Genomic DNA, 17796 nt, shown 5'->3' on the forward strand with positions numbered 1-17796 from the left:
CAAGGATTTTATTCATTATTATTATTGTTAACTCCATGGAACAGAGTACAAGAAGTCGTTAGTCACTCAACTGGCCAAGGCATTTTCCACCTACAACAAACACAACCGGGAGATTCATTACCATGAACACAAGAGCCCACCTTAAAGTCCTATTTATTATTATTATTTAGTGTTCTGTTTGACGACAGGTCCATATGAACAGGATCCTTCCATCCTTTTCTCGGACTGGGACCTGTTCATATACGTTCTTGGCAGACGATCCAGAAGTGGTTTGCCATTGCCTTCTTCTGTGTGTGAATGGAGTAATTGTTAGGATGCCACGGAGAAACCGGGGAAGACCCCGGTGGAAAACTCCGTGCTGCCTAGACCACGGCCCTGCCCAACACAAGTTATAAATTCGGGCACCGCCTGGAATCGAACCCGAGACCCCAGGATTACAAGACCAGCGTACCCCACTATATTAAAACTCGTCTTAATATTAATCTCACATCTACGTCTAGGTTTTCAAACGAATTTTATATGCATTTGGCATATCTCCAATCTCATTCTTCTTGATTCATAACTTTGATAATATGTGATCTTCTTCTTAAAAAGATTACGAATGCAGCAAGACACCAGTCAATATCGACTCACAAACACAATGTAAACTGCCCAGGGGCCACTGTAGAATCTGACGTGATGCGTGTGACTCAAAATTAAGCTAGCAGGAGAATAGCAAAGTACGATTATTTCAGCGGTATGTTATCAGACTTCCCTACCTTCAATGGAATAGACTGGCTCAGGATAACTTCGGAGGACATGGATTCCAATTCGAAAGTTGTTCTCTCTCAGTCCCTCTATACGCTCCTTCAGTTTGGCCCTAACCTTTTGAATCATCCTGTATAAATTTTAATACAGTAAATACCAACTATTTTTCTAAACATAATTCCAACGGATAGTAATAACCTCCTATTTATTTATTTATTTAGTGTTCTGTCTGACGACAGGACCATATGAACAGGATCCTTCCATCCTTTTCTCGGACTGGGACCTGTTCATATACGTTCTTGGCAGATGACCCAGAAGTGGTTTGCCATTGCCTTCTTCTGTGTGTGAATGGAGTAATTGTTGGGATGCCACGGAGAAACCGGGGAAGCCCCCGGAGGAAAACTCCGTGATGCCTAGACCACGGCCTTGCCCAACACAAGTTATAAATTCGGGCACCGCCGGGAATCGAACCCGAGACCCCAGGATTACAAGGCCAGCGTTCTAACCGCTAGACCACCGGTAGGTACAATAACCTCCTATTGTCGTAAAATTAAAATTTTACCAAAAACTGGTTTATGTTAATACGTTAAATAATGCCATGTATTTATTCCATTCCTTTTCAACGTTCTGATGTTTACAACAGATATTCTATATCGATTTCCAATTTTCGTTTACATTAGATAAAGTCCGGTTAATCCTACCCCGGATAATCAGGAGTCTACTATACTGACAATCATAGAAAAGGGACAAAACCCACGATAAGTATGTCAATCTCCATGGAAACTACGTAAAGTTGCTCAATGGTGCTTCGTGATCCATATCGAAGGCAAAACCTATCACTCCAAGATATGCACCTTCTAAGTTTAGTTTAAAAAATACCCTCGTACTACGCAAATCAAGTGGTCTCCTTGTGACTCACACATGACCGCACTTACACAGCCCACAATCCTGTGCCTTTTCATAATTTAATTGCTTAATTACTCGCATTAGGGTCATTTTTATACAAAGACCTTTAACAAGACTCGAAACTTAAATAACTTGACGTCTTACATCAAAATATGTATTCTTGCAATCAGAAATTGATTTGTTTCACAATGCTGATACATGTATTACAAAATCACATCTCTTCATAACGTTTTAATTAGTAAAAGTAATCTTTTTCTCACACTTAAATATTTGTATCACAAACTGCAGGAAGATAATTACATTTATTTCCAACAATTAATTATGAAAACTAAACTGTAAACAAATCAGCTGACTATACGCCCTTTTTGCATGCGTAATACTAAGCACTTTGTCGTCAAATGCACTGTGAATAACACTCTTGTTTGAACACGTAACATGTATACCTTCCTTTGTACTTCGAGCACGATATGTCTTCTGTACTCCACTTTATTAATATAAACTTTGAGAAATTTCACCTTTGCTACGAGAGAGAGATTTACGAAGTTATTAGGAATGACGTCCTACTTCTTGATGAGTAAAATCCATATTGATTGACTTTCACTGACGTCAAGACACTAATCATATAAACATAGAAAGTCACAGAATCAAACCTTTCAAATAGTAGGACCTTCTTCCGTCTTCAGGAAGAAAAATGAAAAGAAAAAGTACCTTTATGAACCTTAGACGATGGATAAAGACGAAAAAAGCAATCATCATTGTTAGAAACCGTCAGATTTTATGTATGTATGTTGTCTATTCTATCTGCTCTCCCATCACAGGTAGGAAACAACGCAAAATATTTTAAATACTTTATCGGTTGTTACAACAAAACTTCGTGCTCATTATCAAATAAATTGTATTTTCTTGTAAATATCTATTCAGATAAATTATCTGTGGATGAGAGAGAAAGTTTTTACTTTGAATGCTTTCGAAAGTGTCGAGAAGGCTAAATATATCGGAATAGAAATACAAGAAAATACACCAGGAAGGGAAAAACTAGAAATGCGGCAAGCGATGTTCATAGCGCAGAAGAGAAAATGTTTCTGAGAGACACGTCACTTCCTTCACCTACTTTTCTATTTCTTAAAGCCTTAAATAATAAGAAAAATACCGCAGAAATCGACGCTTCAACTCCTCGGGCGCACGACATTACTGCGAATAACACACATGAAGTAGACATAATTCTACTGACATAATTCTACTGCTCAGAGATGCTCTCAGCATCTTGTTTAACCTTGCGCAACAACACTGCCGCACCTGTACTAACCGACAGATTGAGCAGTCTCAGGACAAGATGCTGAGGAAAGGAAATAGAACGATTAGAAAGGCACCGCTAAGATCTCCATTAAGGCAACTACGTACAAAATAATGAGATGGGCGGGACAAGCAATTGTTAATAATCGTGGGTGTGAGTCACACTATAGCTGCAAGGCTCAGAGTTCAGTCCAGCAACGTCAAAAGGAGCTGATGTATGGCGTTTACTATCGGAAACTGAAAAATTAAGGACGTTTCAATTATCAGAGGGAATGATAAAGGATTTCTTTCTAATTCAAAAATTCGCGTATTATAAGACGGGGGGGGGGGGGGGTACGGAATTACGAAATGCAGATAGGATATTTCCCGCTGGCGGGAAAAAATTGACATGGGATAAAATATGGCGTAACTCCTTTACTGTCAGATAATGATAACGAAGGAGACGAAAAAAATTTAGAGAAATTCAGTAGTTCAGCTATCAATTATTATCAACGTTATCTGAACATATTTTATAGATATACGATATAAAAATAGAGTTATTAATAACTCGGTCACGATAACCTACACTGTGATTGATGTGCTTAGAACACGAAATAAATCGAGTCTGAAAAGCGCTCACTCGCTCATACTCGATTACAGATGTAGAAATCGAAAACACTGTACAGTGTACGTGTAATAGGGTTCAAAAGTGTAGCATTCGGCCTGTGTGTGACTGCTAATCATCGTGAATTGGATTAGATCATTTACATATTACAGGCAGCCACTGTTAACATAACTGAATCGAAGAATCTAGAGTTAGAATAAGATTTTTCCCGTCAATATTTAATATGGGTTAATCTGTAGTCTGTTGCAGTACTGGCCACTTGCTAGTTAACAACAAAATATTAATGCGTTTTGGATAATTGTGGAAGATACAAAATATTTTGAGACACACAATAAATACATTTGGAAAGTACGCTATTTCCGACACCCTTCTTGCCTCTCCATTTTAGGTCTGTCGAAAATTCCCCTAAGTCTTCTCGGATGACGAACGTGTGAGAATAAATATGTGCAAATTCAAATACATCCAGTTGCCGCGAGAGTTTCAAATCGTTACTGTCCACATTACATCTGTAATGTCTCATAGTGTATTTATATATGTACTTGGTCGTACAATGTGCATATTCATAATAATTATCTTATCTTTTTTTTGTAAGAATTAGTTTAGAGTACGGCATATCACTTCTACTGAGCATGTCCCTCAAGGATTTTTAAACGCCAGCACATATAAATCGCATTTTGTCTGAGATTTACTGATATTCTGTCAGACGACTCATTCCAACGAAGGCTTACAGTAAGAGATCAGAAAGTAAATTTACAAGGTACGTATATATTGAAGTAATTCACTGAACCGTCTTCTCCTGTGGAGACTAAGATACTTATTCCACTACACTAAGTATCATAGCTTAGGCGTTTATTCAACTATTTCGAACCGCGGCGATCCGGGTTGAAGTCAGTGGTGGACACAGTGGTACTGAGACAGAGTTTATCTCCAAGCTCTTCGGTTGTCCCCTGTCAGTGTCTTTCAACCTCTGCTCCATATTCATTCATGTATAATTTAATAGACTGACCGCAGATTGATTTAGATATAATCTCACCCCATCGCAAAAATAACAAAATCGTGGGACACGTTTGCCATCCCTTGTCCACTAAAGTTAAGCGTCCTGTTGTTTCAACCTGTGTATGGCCGCTGTCTTGACGTCTTATTGGTCTTAGCCTTCAGATATTGGTTCAGCGTTCGAGGTCACAGATTTTCTGTTTTTATGATGGGAAATCCGTGTGAGCCATGCGAATAACGTTTCATTTTTTACGCTTTCTTCGCAGACAACTGAGGAAGCTGATCTGTGATATCTGCGATAACTGCAGTTACCAACCGCGTGATCTGATCGATTTTATCTCGTGTAGGATCATATAAGAGACACCTCAGAGCCTGCCTTAACACTACAAAGAGTTTACGCCTGGGGCTTCTGAAAAGCATGTTTCGCTCAACGGTTATGCTCTTCATGTTTTGGTGCGCATGCGCCAACGCTGTCGAGTTCGAAGACTGTGGTAAGTGAACGTAAGTCTTTAATTTATCGGTAAACAACCTGCAATTTGCTTCTACTCTCATTTATATGTAAAAAAAAGGTCAATATTCTGTACATGTATTCGGGAAATTATCAAATCTAATCTAAAGTGGCTTAAAATGAATACAATATTAGTAAAAATAAATAGGAAATCTGTGAGATTTCAGGTTCTCATTGCGACGAGTATGAAGATGTCTGTCTTCTTCAATCAGCAAATAATCATATCATATCATATGCGAATTTCTGCGCTGTAATCTTTGCAGAGTTGTTCTTTACTGTGAATATATGACGAGAAACACAGGTCTAGTAAACAGAGACAAATATTACTACTGAGTACTTTTAAAATGTATCAGAATTATTGAAATTGCTGACTATACTCGATGGGTGGATATATTAGTTAATATGGTACCTCAGATAAGTAGAAAACTGGAAATTACCAGAGTACTGATAAGATGGAAGACCACTCACCATATCTTTTACACAGTGACCTTTGCAAATTTCAGATTTCTTAAGAGAATAAATTCGACCACATATTCATTTAAAATAACTCACTGACAGCATAAACGACAGTTAATCACTGCTAATAAGTCACTGCCATGAGAAACACTTATAGTCATATCGTTCTGATGATGGAGGCAGCAAGCACATCTGAAACTCCAGTAAACGTCTACCAGACTAAACAGCGCTACAATCCAGAAGACAGTCACGTTTATACTCACAGCCGCGAAAACCTGAAATCTCATATACTGATGAGAAATGCAAACGAATTTTTGATACAAGAAACAGAGGAAGAGACAACTTGGTACATTAGATAAAGAAATATGATATTAAAATAGGGTGGGACGGAGTGGATTAGATATATTTGACTCAGTTTACAGAACAGTAGCAGGGTCATATGAAGACAATTATTAACCTTCGTGTTCCTTAAAAGGCTAAAAATATTTTCACTAGCTGAGCGATTATTAACGTGGTTACAGTAGTAAGTAGCAACCAAATTTAATTTCTTAACGTGTGTGAATTTACGTCTTAAATTTTTACTGTCGTTCCCAAAAACATAAACATCCCTACGTTTTTAGGGATGTGTCAGCTGCGAGACTACAACGAAGTGTAATTAAAAGAAGGTCTTGAAGGTTTACGCAGTGTCATATTCTGCTATTACCGTTCCGGATATAAGGTGACCTTGGGGGCTCAGTATTCGCGCCATTATTTTCTTGCAGGTTCCGTGTACGACGCTTTGGCCATCAACATAGATGGCTGCACTTCAGCACCTTGTAACATTCTCATAGGTTCCAGTACGACAGTCACGTCTCGTTTCGTAGCAGGTAAAACCTCGCAGAGCTGATTCAAGCATCTGCGTAAAAACAAGTGACACCTCACAAAAATATTTACTCCTTACTTGCACTTACTTTAAATTATATTCGAAATTTTACAATACCTTTCACCCTCAATGTCGTTTATTTTGAAATTAGTTTATATTATTCTACATCTCCGCAGTATTTGCTCAAATGTTTAAAACACTGACATCTTCACAGCCATGAAACATTAAATCTTGAGACAATTGCAGTTGACCTAACAAGTATTATTGTATTAAAAATATGACAGGCTCTGTAAAAAAAATAACAAATCTTCCAGAGCTTTATAAGCAGAGTATCAACTCTTAAAGAAATATAATTATTCAGCGTCGTTAAATAAAGAACTGAGCTTTCTTAGTCTACTGTTATAGTTTTTATAGAATGAATGCATGGGGTTTACGATAAAACAGAATATAATGGCAATTAATGGCCCTGTGTTTCTTGAAGGTTTCGAATCTGACGCCCTGTACCAAGACGTGTACCTGAGACTGAATGGAATTAATATCGACGTGGATGCAACCCCCGCCCCCTGTTCTGCTGGATCGGAAACAGTCTGCCCTGTGAAGGCGGGAGCCGTCAATCAGTATTCAGCCGTAGTGAAGTTCTCAGAGGACCTACCCCCGGTACGTCAAACAGTACAGTCTTAAGGGGAGGTGATAAGCCCTATCTTCTCAATGTAAATTTGTCAAAAGAGGGGGATTTTTCTAAAAGACTACAAATTCTAAAGTCATGAAATGTGATACACTTGTAAATGCGGGTTTCCTGTATCCACTGACATGTTAATAGTAACATATTCATAAACAGATTCCTTATAGTTATTATCTTCCACCGTTCTGAGAGTTGGCACATCTTTCTCAGAAACTATATATAACACAAGCATGAAATTTATATTAATAATTATACAGTTTTTGTTAAGCTACTGTCTATTTAACATTCTAGAATATGAATTGTTAAAGATGTTAAATGCTTCTCTTACCGAAAATGTTGAAAAATTAGTCTTTTAGGAAAACCCAATTACAAAAAAAAAAAATACATTATTACAAAAGAGACGTCAGCAAACATAGAAAACCCATAACTGCGTGTGTACCAAATTTCATGACTGTGGTGTTTGTATATGTTAAAAAATAAATATTAATACGACGAACTTAACACTGCCGAGATGGGACTTACCGCCTCCAAGCACAGAAACAGAGTAGCCTACAGCTACTAGTGCCATAACAACGAAAAGCGGGTACAGGATCATTGACCCTTACCATGCTGAGTTTATTTTGCACATAAGTATATTTAAATTACAAAAGTAATTTGCGTCGACGTTTCAAGACGTTCTAAGGAGAAACAAAAACACCCACGTGCAACCTCAGACTTTCACCATGTTCATAACTGATAACAAAAATTATTTTCATACAAACATTTCACATGCCTAACCTTTCTGCGCTAAAGCTGATTCTTTTGTCGCGTTCTCTAGTCCCAGACGGACAGCCATCAAATATTCGTATTGTACGAAGGTGAATTAGTTATTACCATGAAACCGAAACCTAAATTTAGGTCTCTAACAGTAACAATCCTTTATATTTTACACAAAAGTTGCATACAGTTCTATTATCACACAACGTTTCATAACCGTAAGTTACTTGGCGCGAAGTTGATATCCACCTCAGAAGTTTACACGACTGCTATTATTGATTGCACTGGCTATTAGGCTGCAGCTACAGTACACAAATAACAAATAATAAGAATTAAATGTTAAAAGTATAAATGTAGAATGAGAAACCTTGGGTGTCATAATATTTATACCAAGTTACATGAAATTCCATCAACTACTTCTAAAAACTACACTGACGTCCTTCATAGTTAAAATAATTCTGATTGGACTTACTGTAAATGAAATACGTATATTTAATCATAAGTATGATTATCTCACCGAGATTTTTTGAAGGTCTCATGTCTATCCCTGATATATATACACTCATGATAACAACTGAAACAAAAGACTCCAGTTAAGCGGTGGCACGATCCTCTGTTCCAGTATCAGTTAGTCACGTGTTCGGATTGATAGATGATTGAGCAGTGTTGCGTTAAGACCAAAAGAATTAAGCTCATAGACAAACCTCCTGTAGCTATTAATAAAGTCTTCTTGGGCTATCAGCCGTGTTAGTTGGTGATTAATCGCCGACGTTTCGAGGATCATCTCTGTCCTCATTTTCAAGGCTGTTGACTGTGTGACTCGTAGCACGAACTCCAAAACGTCTATTATATTACACGGAGCGCACATCCCAGAAGACAGCCTCAAATCTCAGCCTTAGGTATGTTATTCACTTAGAGTGAGATACCATGTTTCACACCCATGTTTCCATTGCATTAACACACACGTCATCCATTGTTTTGTTCTTTCAGCTGGCAGGAAGTCTGTACTGGAAGCTCAATAACAGTGACGGCAGCAATGTGATATGCTACAAAATAGCTGTTAGGATAGTTTACGGGTCAAAGTTGGTGGACACCCTGCAGCAACCCTGATGGCTCTCCTATGCATTTCAATTAGTTGTGCCATCGTCGCTGAAGCACATCTGACTGATCAGAGTTGTGGAAAAAGACTGTCGAGCCAGGCTGAGGACCACAACAACACAAGTCCACATGAATCTGTAGTGTCTGAGGAAATTTACGTAGCACATTCATTGCCAGCATTTTATATACTAGTTAACCCTCTTCATACTACCCTCTGTTTAAAGAAACATGCTTTCACGGTAACTTAGAATTTCGACTGTATAATAAAAGACACAAAATATTTAACTTTAATTCTTGACAGATGATACGAGACATTTTATTCACTGAACTTATGAAACGTCAAAGATGTCCAGGCTACAGCTTTCAAGAGAGACATGTCACAAAGAGCCAGGGAATGGGAAATGGTTGTCGGTACAAATACCGAGGCCAAATAAACAACATACACATTTTATTGAAAAAAATCCTTCATCTAATGCAAGTTGATTCAGTATATATTTCTAGTCTACAAAGCATGTGTGTGAGTTTTACGGTAGTAGCTGACATCTGTCGGGGAAAAGAAAACATAAGATACTGAGATTAACTACGGCTTCATAGGTCACAGTAAGTAGAATTAAGTAACGTATCGCTGAATGTGATATCAAAGTCCAGTACTTCGTTACCTGTTGATATATTCTGTGAAATATATTTTGAGGTATTAAAATTAATTAATTAATTTACTATTATTAAGATGTATATACACAACAAGAATTCGTAGTTCATAGCTATACTTTATTGTTAATATATGATCAAATTTATCGTTAGACATGTCTCGATTATAGGTTGTCCCCAAACACAAACTGGGCGAACTGCTTTACTTCGCAATCCTCTGAGTTTTAGCCACAATATTAATTACTTATGGAACCCAAATGTTTACTTCCTGTTCAGAAGAGATAGCCATTGGTCCTAACCTGAGTCACATTAATACAGTCCACATCCTCACTCCTGTTTATCTCTCAGTGACAATTTATACAGATTTTAAACAAAAATCCTGACAATGTGCACGGAGAAGGTTCAAATGTTTAACTCATTACATCCTGAATTTTTTTTCTGTAAATTTTTTTTTCTGATGCCTACAATTTTTATGTGAAAAAATACAAAAAAACAGGAATAAGAAAATAAATTGATAAAAAACTGTTTCGATTTAACGAAGATTAGGTAAGTGGGTAAACGAGGATACTGGACAACGAGGGACTTCGTGGTTTATACAGTTCATTTATTGTTGTAAGGATAGTAAAATCAAGAACGCTAAGATGGGTTGAGAACGGGTTACTGAGAATTAAATCTACTCGAATCTGCTGTAAGTAAAGTTGCCGTATTTCATTAATTTCCCGCCAAACTTCATAAATGAACTGAAAGGCGTGATAAGTAATTTACCCGTTTAAGTCAAGTACAACTGGTAGTTTAAAACCTTGCATAACGTGCAGTGTTATCTAAATGTATGCATGATTTTACATATTTACAACTAGTAGCGTTTCTCGCCTTTAAAAAAATTTCTTTAATGTTACAAAATCTTGAGAGACTTATAAGGATTGAAGACGTACAGAAGGGTTCATATGTAACGACACTAAAGAGACGGTTAATGTCCGAAAATACGAGGCAACCAAATCCAAAAATTTTCATGAGTTGGAGATAAAAGATCTCAGATTGTCAATCGACTCGATTGCAGATCATCAACTCTTTATAATTTTCCGCCATGACTGGACATAAAGATATATACATCGCATGTTGTTCAGTTCATGTCAATATGGGAAAATTAATATGGAAATATACCCAACCATGGCAAATTTACACACTTTTTAAAAAATATATTATACTGCAGTTTCGTTCATAATTTGATATTAGTTTACAAGAAGTAAATATGATTTTAATACCATTACAATTACAATTATGTGTAACAAACATGTATTATAAAATACATTCAGAAAATAAAATAGACGTTCAATTGTGATGTGTGGAAAAGTTATAAAGGTGGTATGAAAAAATATGGACTATCACAAAAGTACGTAGGCCTATCTCACCTTCATTACACCAAATCTAAACCAAACAGAATTTTTAATACTCACTCATGCAAACTATAACTGAACTTATTGTTTTGTATGTATATGGACACCACATTTCGAAACTCTCCAGGTATTTCTGTATGTGGTGTTGGAGAAGAATAGAGAAGATCAGGTGGACGGATCGAGTGACCAACGAAGAAGTATTGAGGAGAGTCAACGAGCAAAGAAACATTCTGCAGGCGATTACACGAAGGAAAGCTAACTGGCTGGGACATATTATGAGACGGAATGGATTACTGAGTGATATCATCGAAGGCCAGGTTGAAGGAAAGCGAGGACTGGGAAGAAGACTGACACAGCTAACCGACGACCTTAAACAAGGAAAGAAGATGACGTTCCAGGAATTAAAGCGAGAAGCCGAGAATAGGGACAACTGGAGAGCTCTTTTTGGGCAGAGCAATGGACCTGTCGTAAGACAGAACACTTAATAATAATAATAATAATGTATATGGAAACTGATATCTCAGCCTATGGGAAGAACACGTATTGAAGGTGTTTGGGAAGGAAGTCATGGGTCTTAGATACGGAAAATAACAAGTTCTTTGAGAAAATCGCGTAATAAAGTACTTCATAATTTGTAATCTGCACCAACTATCAGACTAAGTGCCGTCAAGCGAAATATAAGATGGGTGAGGCATGTAACACGCATGGTATGTTAGTGAAGGGAGTGATGTTCACCATCGGTACCCGCAGCAGTGGGCGTGGCACCGCAACAACTATTCAATTTTTTATTGAAGTACCTTCCCATAATCCACATTATTCGCCATGCGATTTCCTTCTTTGGAGAACTGAAAAAGCGCTTGAAAGGGTAATGTCACTCATCGGACGATGACATCCAGATGACAGTGGTAACTATAAAGCGACAACAACCACGGATTATACGAGGACGCCACCAACACGCTTCTGAGACTGGGATAAATGCCTTAATTCCGGTGGAGATTATTTAAAAACAAAGGTTAGGGTTCTGTACGATACACTCCTATGTTTCTTCCTTGTCTCTAGGAATAGGCATGCCAAGTTTGGTGCTAATCGCTATATCCGTTCTCGAGCAATTTGCAAACAAACACATAAATATAAAATAAATACACCCACAATTTCGACTTCATATGTAACAAATCGCAATTTTGGATAAATTTTGTGTTTGCTTATTCGCTTATAGCTCAATAAATAGTGATCGATTTGCACAAAACTTAGCATACTTATTCCTTGATACCAGGAAAAGAACACATGAGTGTAGAAACTCCGGAAAAGTGTCCTGATTTTGACTCCCGGTGAGGGCGTTTCCAGTAGCTCCTAAGCTAAGTATGGCAGAAGAACGACGAAAGACGAGTCCTAGTTATGGTTTCTGTAGCTCGGAAACTAAAAACACTCATGGTTCGAGTCTCGGTTGAGATGTTGAGAGGGGTAATAATTTTTTTGTGATAATCAACGATATGCATCACGTGATCATGCCTATGATAAACTTTCTTACAACAACGATTAATAAGAATTGTAAACATTTGTCGAATACACTGCACGCACTGTGATGGTAATCTAAATATTTAACAAAGTGCACTACTAAGTAAACGAAGAAACAAACGGATCAAACAAAACACGCTTTAGATTAAATTTGCAGAATTCAAAGACATATTTACCTGATCTTTTGTTTGTGTCATGTCAGAAAGTAGAACTAACACAAAATATTTCAACAGTTGAAGAGTATTGAAAGTATGGTCAACTTGTAGGCCTATACAAAGCGCCACAATCAACTGTTAATGACTGACCTCTCTTGGAGAGTTCGCGAATTAAAGTTGTCTTAATAAAAGGTTCGAGAGTTTAATCGACAATGTAACAATCTCCGGTTTATCTCCCAAATTTAATGTAAATTAATTAATATGATTGCCACGGAAGGCAAGGCGAAACCACCGTGGTACTTTCGCAAGAAAACTCAGAAAAGGGGGTCACGACGGTCAAGCTTAACCATGGACGATGAAAAAAAATAATATGATTCCATTCTTCTTTCCGAAAATAAAACTACCTGCTTGTGGCCAAGAATATTTGTCTTGCCATCATGTTCGGAGCGGCTCTGGGACCCAAGTGACACCTTTTTGAAGGATACTAGTGTCCTTCTCCCAGTGAGAAAAGAGGTCATTTATGAAATTGACCATTCATCTTCTCCGTGGTCAAGATCTAGAATCTTTTACCTTTACCACTACACATCCCAAGCGATTCTTGGAAATGAACTAACTTAACGAAAGAAAATGAACTGACCATTTACAGCAAAAGAATGTATGAAGGTCACGCAAATGTAATCGAACCATGATAATGCTCACTTTCAAGGAGGGCTGGATGAGATCCTGAGGTGATGGCTATTGTCAACGCATAAACCTTAAATTTTGTTCGAAACTTGACATTGTATACAAGTTTTAATCTTGGGGGGGGGGGGGGGGTTAATAATAGGCTCTCATGGCGGAGAGTATGAAGATGGCATAAAAAAGTCTACGAAACTACACGGCACAGTATCCCAGAAAATTATCTCAGTATATTTTCTTTAAATATGATTACGAAAACAATTAAGATGGAATATTATGTAAATCGTGTAAAATTTAATACGACGGGGCACCGAGTTGGCAATACACGTACAACGTTCGTGTGAAATATTATTTCGTATCATTAAAAGTACAGTGAGACGGCATCAATTCTTCGGATTAAATTTTGAATCAAATGACAGCTAATCGAACAACCCGTTACTCGGTTGTCATTCATCCATGAATCACTAACTGGTTACGAATCAGTCTAATATTTACCCAAGATTATACTAAGAATGAACGGCTTCGAAAATATTGTTTTTCTGTACTTGTACATGCCTGTTCTCTGTTGAAGAAACAAACAACTAAATCCCTACGAGATCGTAAGTCTAAACTTTAATTAATTTATTATTGTTTTGTTATTAGTGTTATCAGACATGGCTTTATTGAGTCCTTTTCTCCATGCCGTCAGTACGCAGTAAACTTTCCCTAGTTGTGGGAAAATGTCTCTTTGTTTCTTTAATAAAGTTATAGAAGCTACTGTGAACCCCAACCTCCTGTGACTTTGTTTCGCAATTTCGTAACAATTTTAGTATCATAACGTTATTAAACAATGTTCACTTTCCTGAACATGGGATATAAACCCATTTTCCACAAGAAAGTTACTAAAAATATGAGAGTTCATTCAATATATAAATCACTGGCAGTTCTAAAGTATATAAAATATTTGGATTCCATTCTACAGTGCCATCAACTCGGGAGACACGATTATCAAATGCACAGCGTTGTATGTACAGAACATCAAGATATTACTCTGGTTTTGTCTTTCAAAATTGTCTCCAGAGTAGTATGGAGCAATTCACACACTTCCGTATTTCATTCTCCATTGTCTGACAGTCTCTAATTCTCTTCTAGTTTTATTCTCATGCTTTAAGTAAGTAAAAAACGCCAAATATACACTTTACAATAACAACTCCACGCAAAGCTGCGTCGGAATGCAGAATCCCCGACAAATATTTATGTACGAAACCGTTTTAAACTAGAGACCGCTTGTATGAAACGCCCTAATGCCAGGTGTGTTCAATCCTGTTATCGTTCCATGTGGTAGATTAACTCTAGCAAAATAGTCAGTGCCAAATCTGCAACGTATAAAGTTTTATCACACATGCGTTGAAGATATTTAAAAATTATCTTTACTGTTAAAGAAAGAATACTGACTTGATAAAGGGACCATGATAACAGACGCTTCTGTTCCACGCTGATACTGATTTCTTAGTGAATAGTCATATGACCTCATAACTTGATAAGCAAGCATGAAAAGTGTCTTGTTCAGAAAAGTAATATTTCAGCCATTATCTGTGGTGAATCCTGCAAAAAAAAATAGTGACAGCACAAAACGATGAAGAGAGGACAGAGGTAAGCCTCGTGCGAAAAGGCGTTTGTATGGAGTGGAAGTAAAGTTCAACTTATTCTCAACCCTGGTACTACGAGTACATACAACTGTTAAGACCCTCAATCTAGCCGCTTTCCACCATTACCCTGGGAGAGTCACGAGACGAACTGAACATCGTGGCAAAGAGAAAAATGCTGCTGTCGAGAAAGGAATCCCGATCTTTTAGGTACAAGCCATTCACTTTACTGACAGAACTATCCCGAGTCGTATTTACTGGTATTTATTACATATTTTCAATTGCTGGAACCTTGTTGGGGCCATTAAAACACGCACGCGATTTCTCAGAACGTCGCTGTGTATTGGTACCAGAGAAGCGGTTTAGTAATATCCCTCACACAATTTTTGAGCTTGCAGATCGCTGTACCGGCCCGGGAACCAGCCATCCTGACGTCGGTAAAGAAGGTTCTTAGACGGAGAACCTGCTTACATTGAAGAATATAAAACAAGGACATAATTCCATGCCATGATCAGAAGTCTAAAACTAGATCCCATTGTTCCGTGATCTATGTACCTAATTCTCTTACCCCCTTCCCCCCCCCTTCCTTCTCCTCTCATCCAAAGTGATCGAACACTTCATGAATTAGCCGATCTTCGCGTTAACGCATTTTAAAAATTAAACATTCGCCTCAAATACAAAAATAAAATAAAAAACGCCAGGCCTTGTAGATGTCACTGGTTTATTTCTTCAAGTGGAGGGATAAAGCGATTTCTCAACCACCAACCTCAGAACTTTGCCAACAATTTGGACCGGTGGAGAACATCGCACCTCGTATTCAAAAGTCCTCATTCGTTTATTACATCTTCTTACTCTTTTATTATATACCTTTCATACATTTGTTTCGGCCTGCACATGTAAGTTCCAAATTAATTAATGTCCACTTTTATATAAACTTAACCATGTATACACAAAGTTCCCTCATTTAATTTTATATACGCCTATGTTATATGATTAAGCCAACGGATATCAACTTACTGCCTTAAAATTAAATTAAATTTGCGCTTCAAATACGAACCTAGAACGAAAATTGATTGGTGGATTATTTTAAATTAGAAGGCATGCTTGAGAAGAAGGGCCATGTCCTCACATACAAGGGCCCTCTTACTCTCTAAGAATCACTTATTATTTCGTCTATTCCTAGATCTCCCTAATGTCATCATTCCCTAAATATTTCCGATCAGAATTTTGTACGTCTGTATTTTCCATATCTTGAGGAAATTTAATTGTACTTTATCCGTTTCCTTATTGGTATAATCACTTTTAAACCAGACAATTTCAGTTCCGCGTTTCGCTTATTGCATTCTCCCGAGCACAGGCACACAAATTCCAGTGTACCACTTACACAAAGAACCTGGATAAAATACGTACCTGTATTTCTATCAACACGTAGGAATAAGTCATACACTATTTATTTAAATTTATTCTAGAAGTCCTCCCGGCAGACTTTGATAAATTAAAACCTACATTCATGTTTCAGTATTAATTTATTTATAGATACTCCCTTTTCGCATCAAACACTTCAAACTAGCTCCATCCTGCCCCCCTCCTTCGCGACCTCCAGCAGGAGGTCCAACGTATTCAGTGAGAGTTTCCATTAACATAAAAGACCGGTAACGGAACAGATTAATTATTTAAAAATTATTTCAAGGATTTCAATTGTACCTGGTCCATTCGTCCTTCATTATAATTCGTGACACATCAACCGTAAAATTATAGTACAACATTACTGCCTATTAACTTCACAAGCGAACAGTCGAAATTTCAGTTAAATCTTTAAGAATCTATGCGCCAAGATTATTTCATAGATAATTTAAAAACGATGTTTCAAGTACAAGACCTGTTTATCAAATGAGATAGGAACATTGCAATAGGTAAAGAAGTTAGAACGTCAAATTAACAGTCGTGGTCTATTTAAAAGTATGCCTTCCATCCCGGAATTCGTTTAGAAAGGCTGAGGAAAGGCACGTAAATTATCAGACTAGTAGGTAACTCATTCAGCATTCAGTATGTCCCGAACATAACAGTAAAGTACAAACCTATCGCACATCTTAACTACTCAATAATCGTAAGTAACGTTTCGTAATTTCCACATATGAAGTTCTGTTTGTTTCATATTTAACATCACTGTCAGCTTAGTCTTCACCGCGCCGAATGATCAGGTGGTTAATGAATTGAAAAGCGTGTGGGAGTAAGCGGTTGTCTAATTTAAGGAGCCGTCTCAGCATGTGAATGGAGAGACTGAGGAAAATCATTAACACCCTCAGTGAATTTACCCGTTGTCCGAAACGAGATTTCAACACGGGAGCTTCCGAATACGAAGCAAGAATGCTAACCACTCGGCTGCAACGTTCGGTCTATGAATCTAACACTGGGGTGACTGGGTAAGATAACTGGCTTAATTATTCATTACTACCGTCTAGAGAATTTACTCTTAAATAATTATTAACTGATATTGTAAACTGTACAGTCTTAAAGTCCAAATATAAACAAGTCAATTTAAAATGGTTTATAAATTTTACATGCATTAAAAGTTGGGTGCACTATATTAATTCAGCAATAGAAGCGTGTCCAGAATATGACATTATTTGAAACATGTAGCCACGATTTACAAAAATAATATATTTTGTAAACAAACTGTTTTGATATGGTGATGATAAATAATACAATGGAGGAAAAACCCGGGATGCGACAATATAAGATTACAAGGTATCCAAAAAAATGTGTATACACACAACCATTACATACGTCAGCATTATGTACACAATTATTTGGGGCAGCCTGTACATTTAACATTCTTCTGACATGTCACCATTTTTCACAAGTGAACCAATTGT

General features: G+C 37.3%; 2 protein-coding genes across 3 annotated transcripts in view; one reads left to right on the forward strand and one right to left on the reverse strand.

The window, feature by feature from the left end:
• Positions 1-17796, reverse strand: part of side-II (sidestep II transmembrane protein) — a 547262-nt gene that overhangs the window by 486981 nt on the left and 42485 nt on the right. The gene's annotated exons all lie outside the window — the stretch shown is intronic.
• On the forward strand, positions 4196-9196 carry Npc2f (Niemann-Pick type C-2f). 2 transcript variants are annotated; one of them, XM_022059478.2, is made up of 5 exons: positions 4196-4307; positions 4810-5034; positions 6269-6373; positions 6851-7026; positions 8798-9196. In XM_022059478.2, exons 2-5 carry the CDS (start codon positions 4962-4964, stop codon positions 8915-8917), a joined length of 474 nt encoding a protein of 157 aa, XP_021915170.1. In that variant the 5' UTR covers positions 4196-4307; positions 4810-4961; the 3' UTR covers positions 8918-9196. The 2 variants fall into 2 exon arrangements, with proteins under 2 accessions (XP_021915170.1, XP_087208973.1); XM_087352847.1 differs by having other exon boundaries at positions 4205-4307; positions 4891-5034.

This window comes from Zootermopsis nevadensis, unplaced genomic scaffold (assembly GCF_977971745.1).
Source record: "Zootermopsis nevadensis isolate Lab colony 2312 unplaced genomic scaffold, Znev_1.0 Znev_ptg000021l, whole genome shotgun sequence".
In the NCBI taxonomy this organism is placed as follows: Eukaryota; Metazoa; Arthropoda; class Insecta; order Blattodea; family Termopsidae; genus Zootermopsis; species Zootermopsis nevadensis.

Coding starts and splice junctions, on each gene's coding strand:
- Npc2f (XM_022059478.2), top strand. CDS start 4,962: ATGTTTCGCTCAACGGTTATGCTCTTCATGTTTTGGTGCGCATGCGCC. Junction 5,035..6,268: donor TGTCGAGTTCGAAGACTGTG/GTAAGTGAACGT, acceptor ATTTTCTTGCAG/GTTCCGTGTACGACGCTTTG. Junction 7,027..8,797: donor TCTCAGAGGACCTACCCCCG/GTACGTCAAACA, acceptor TTGTTCTTTCAG/CTGGCAGGAAGTCTGTACTG.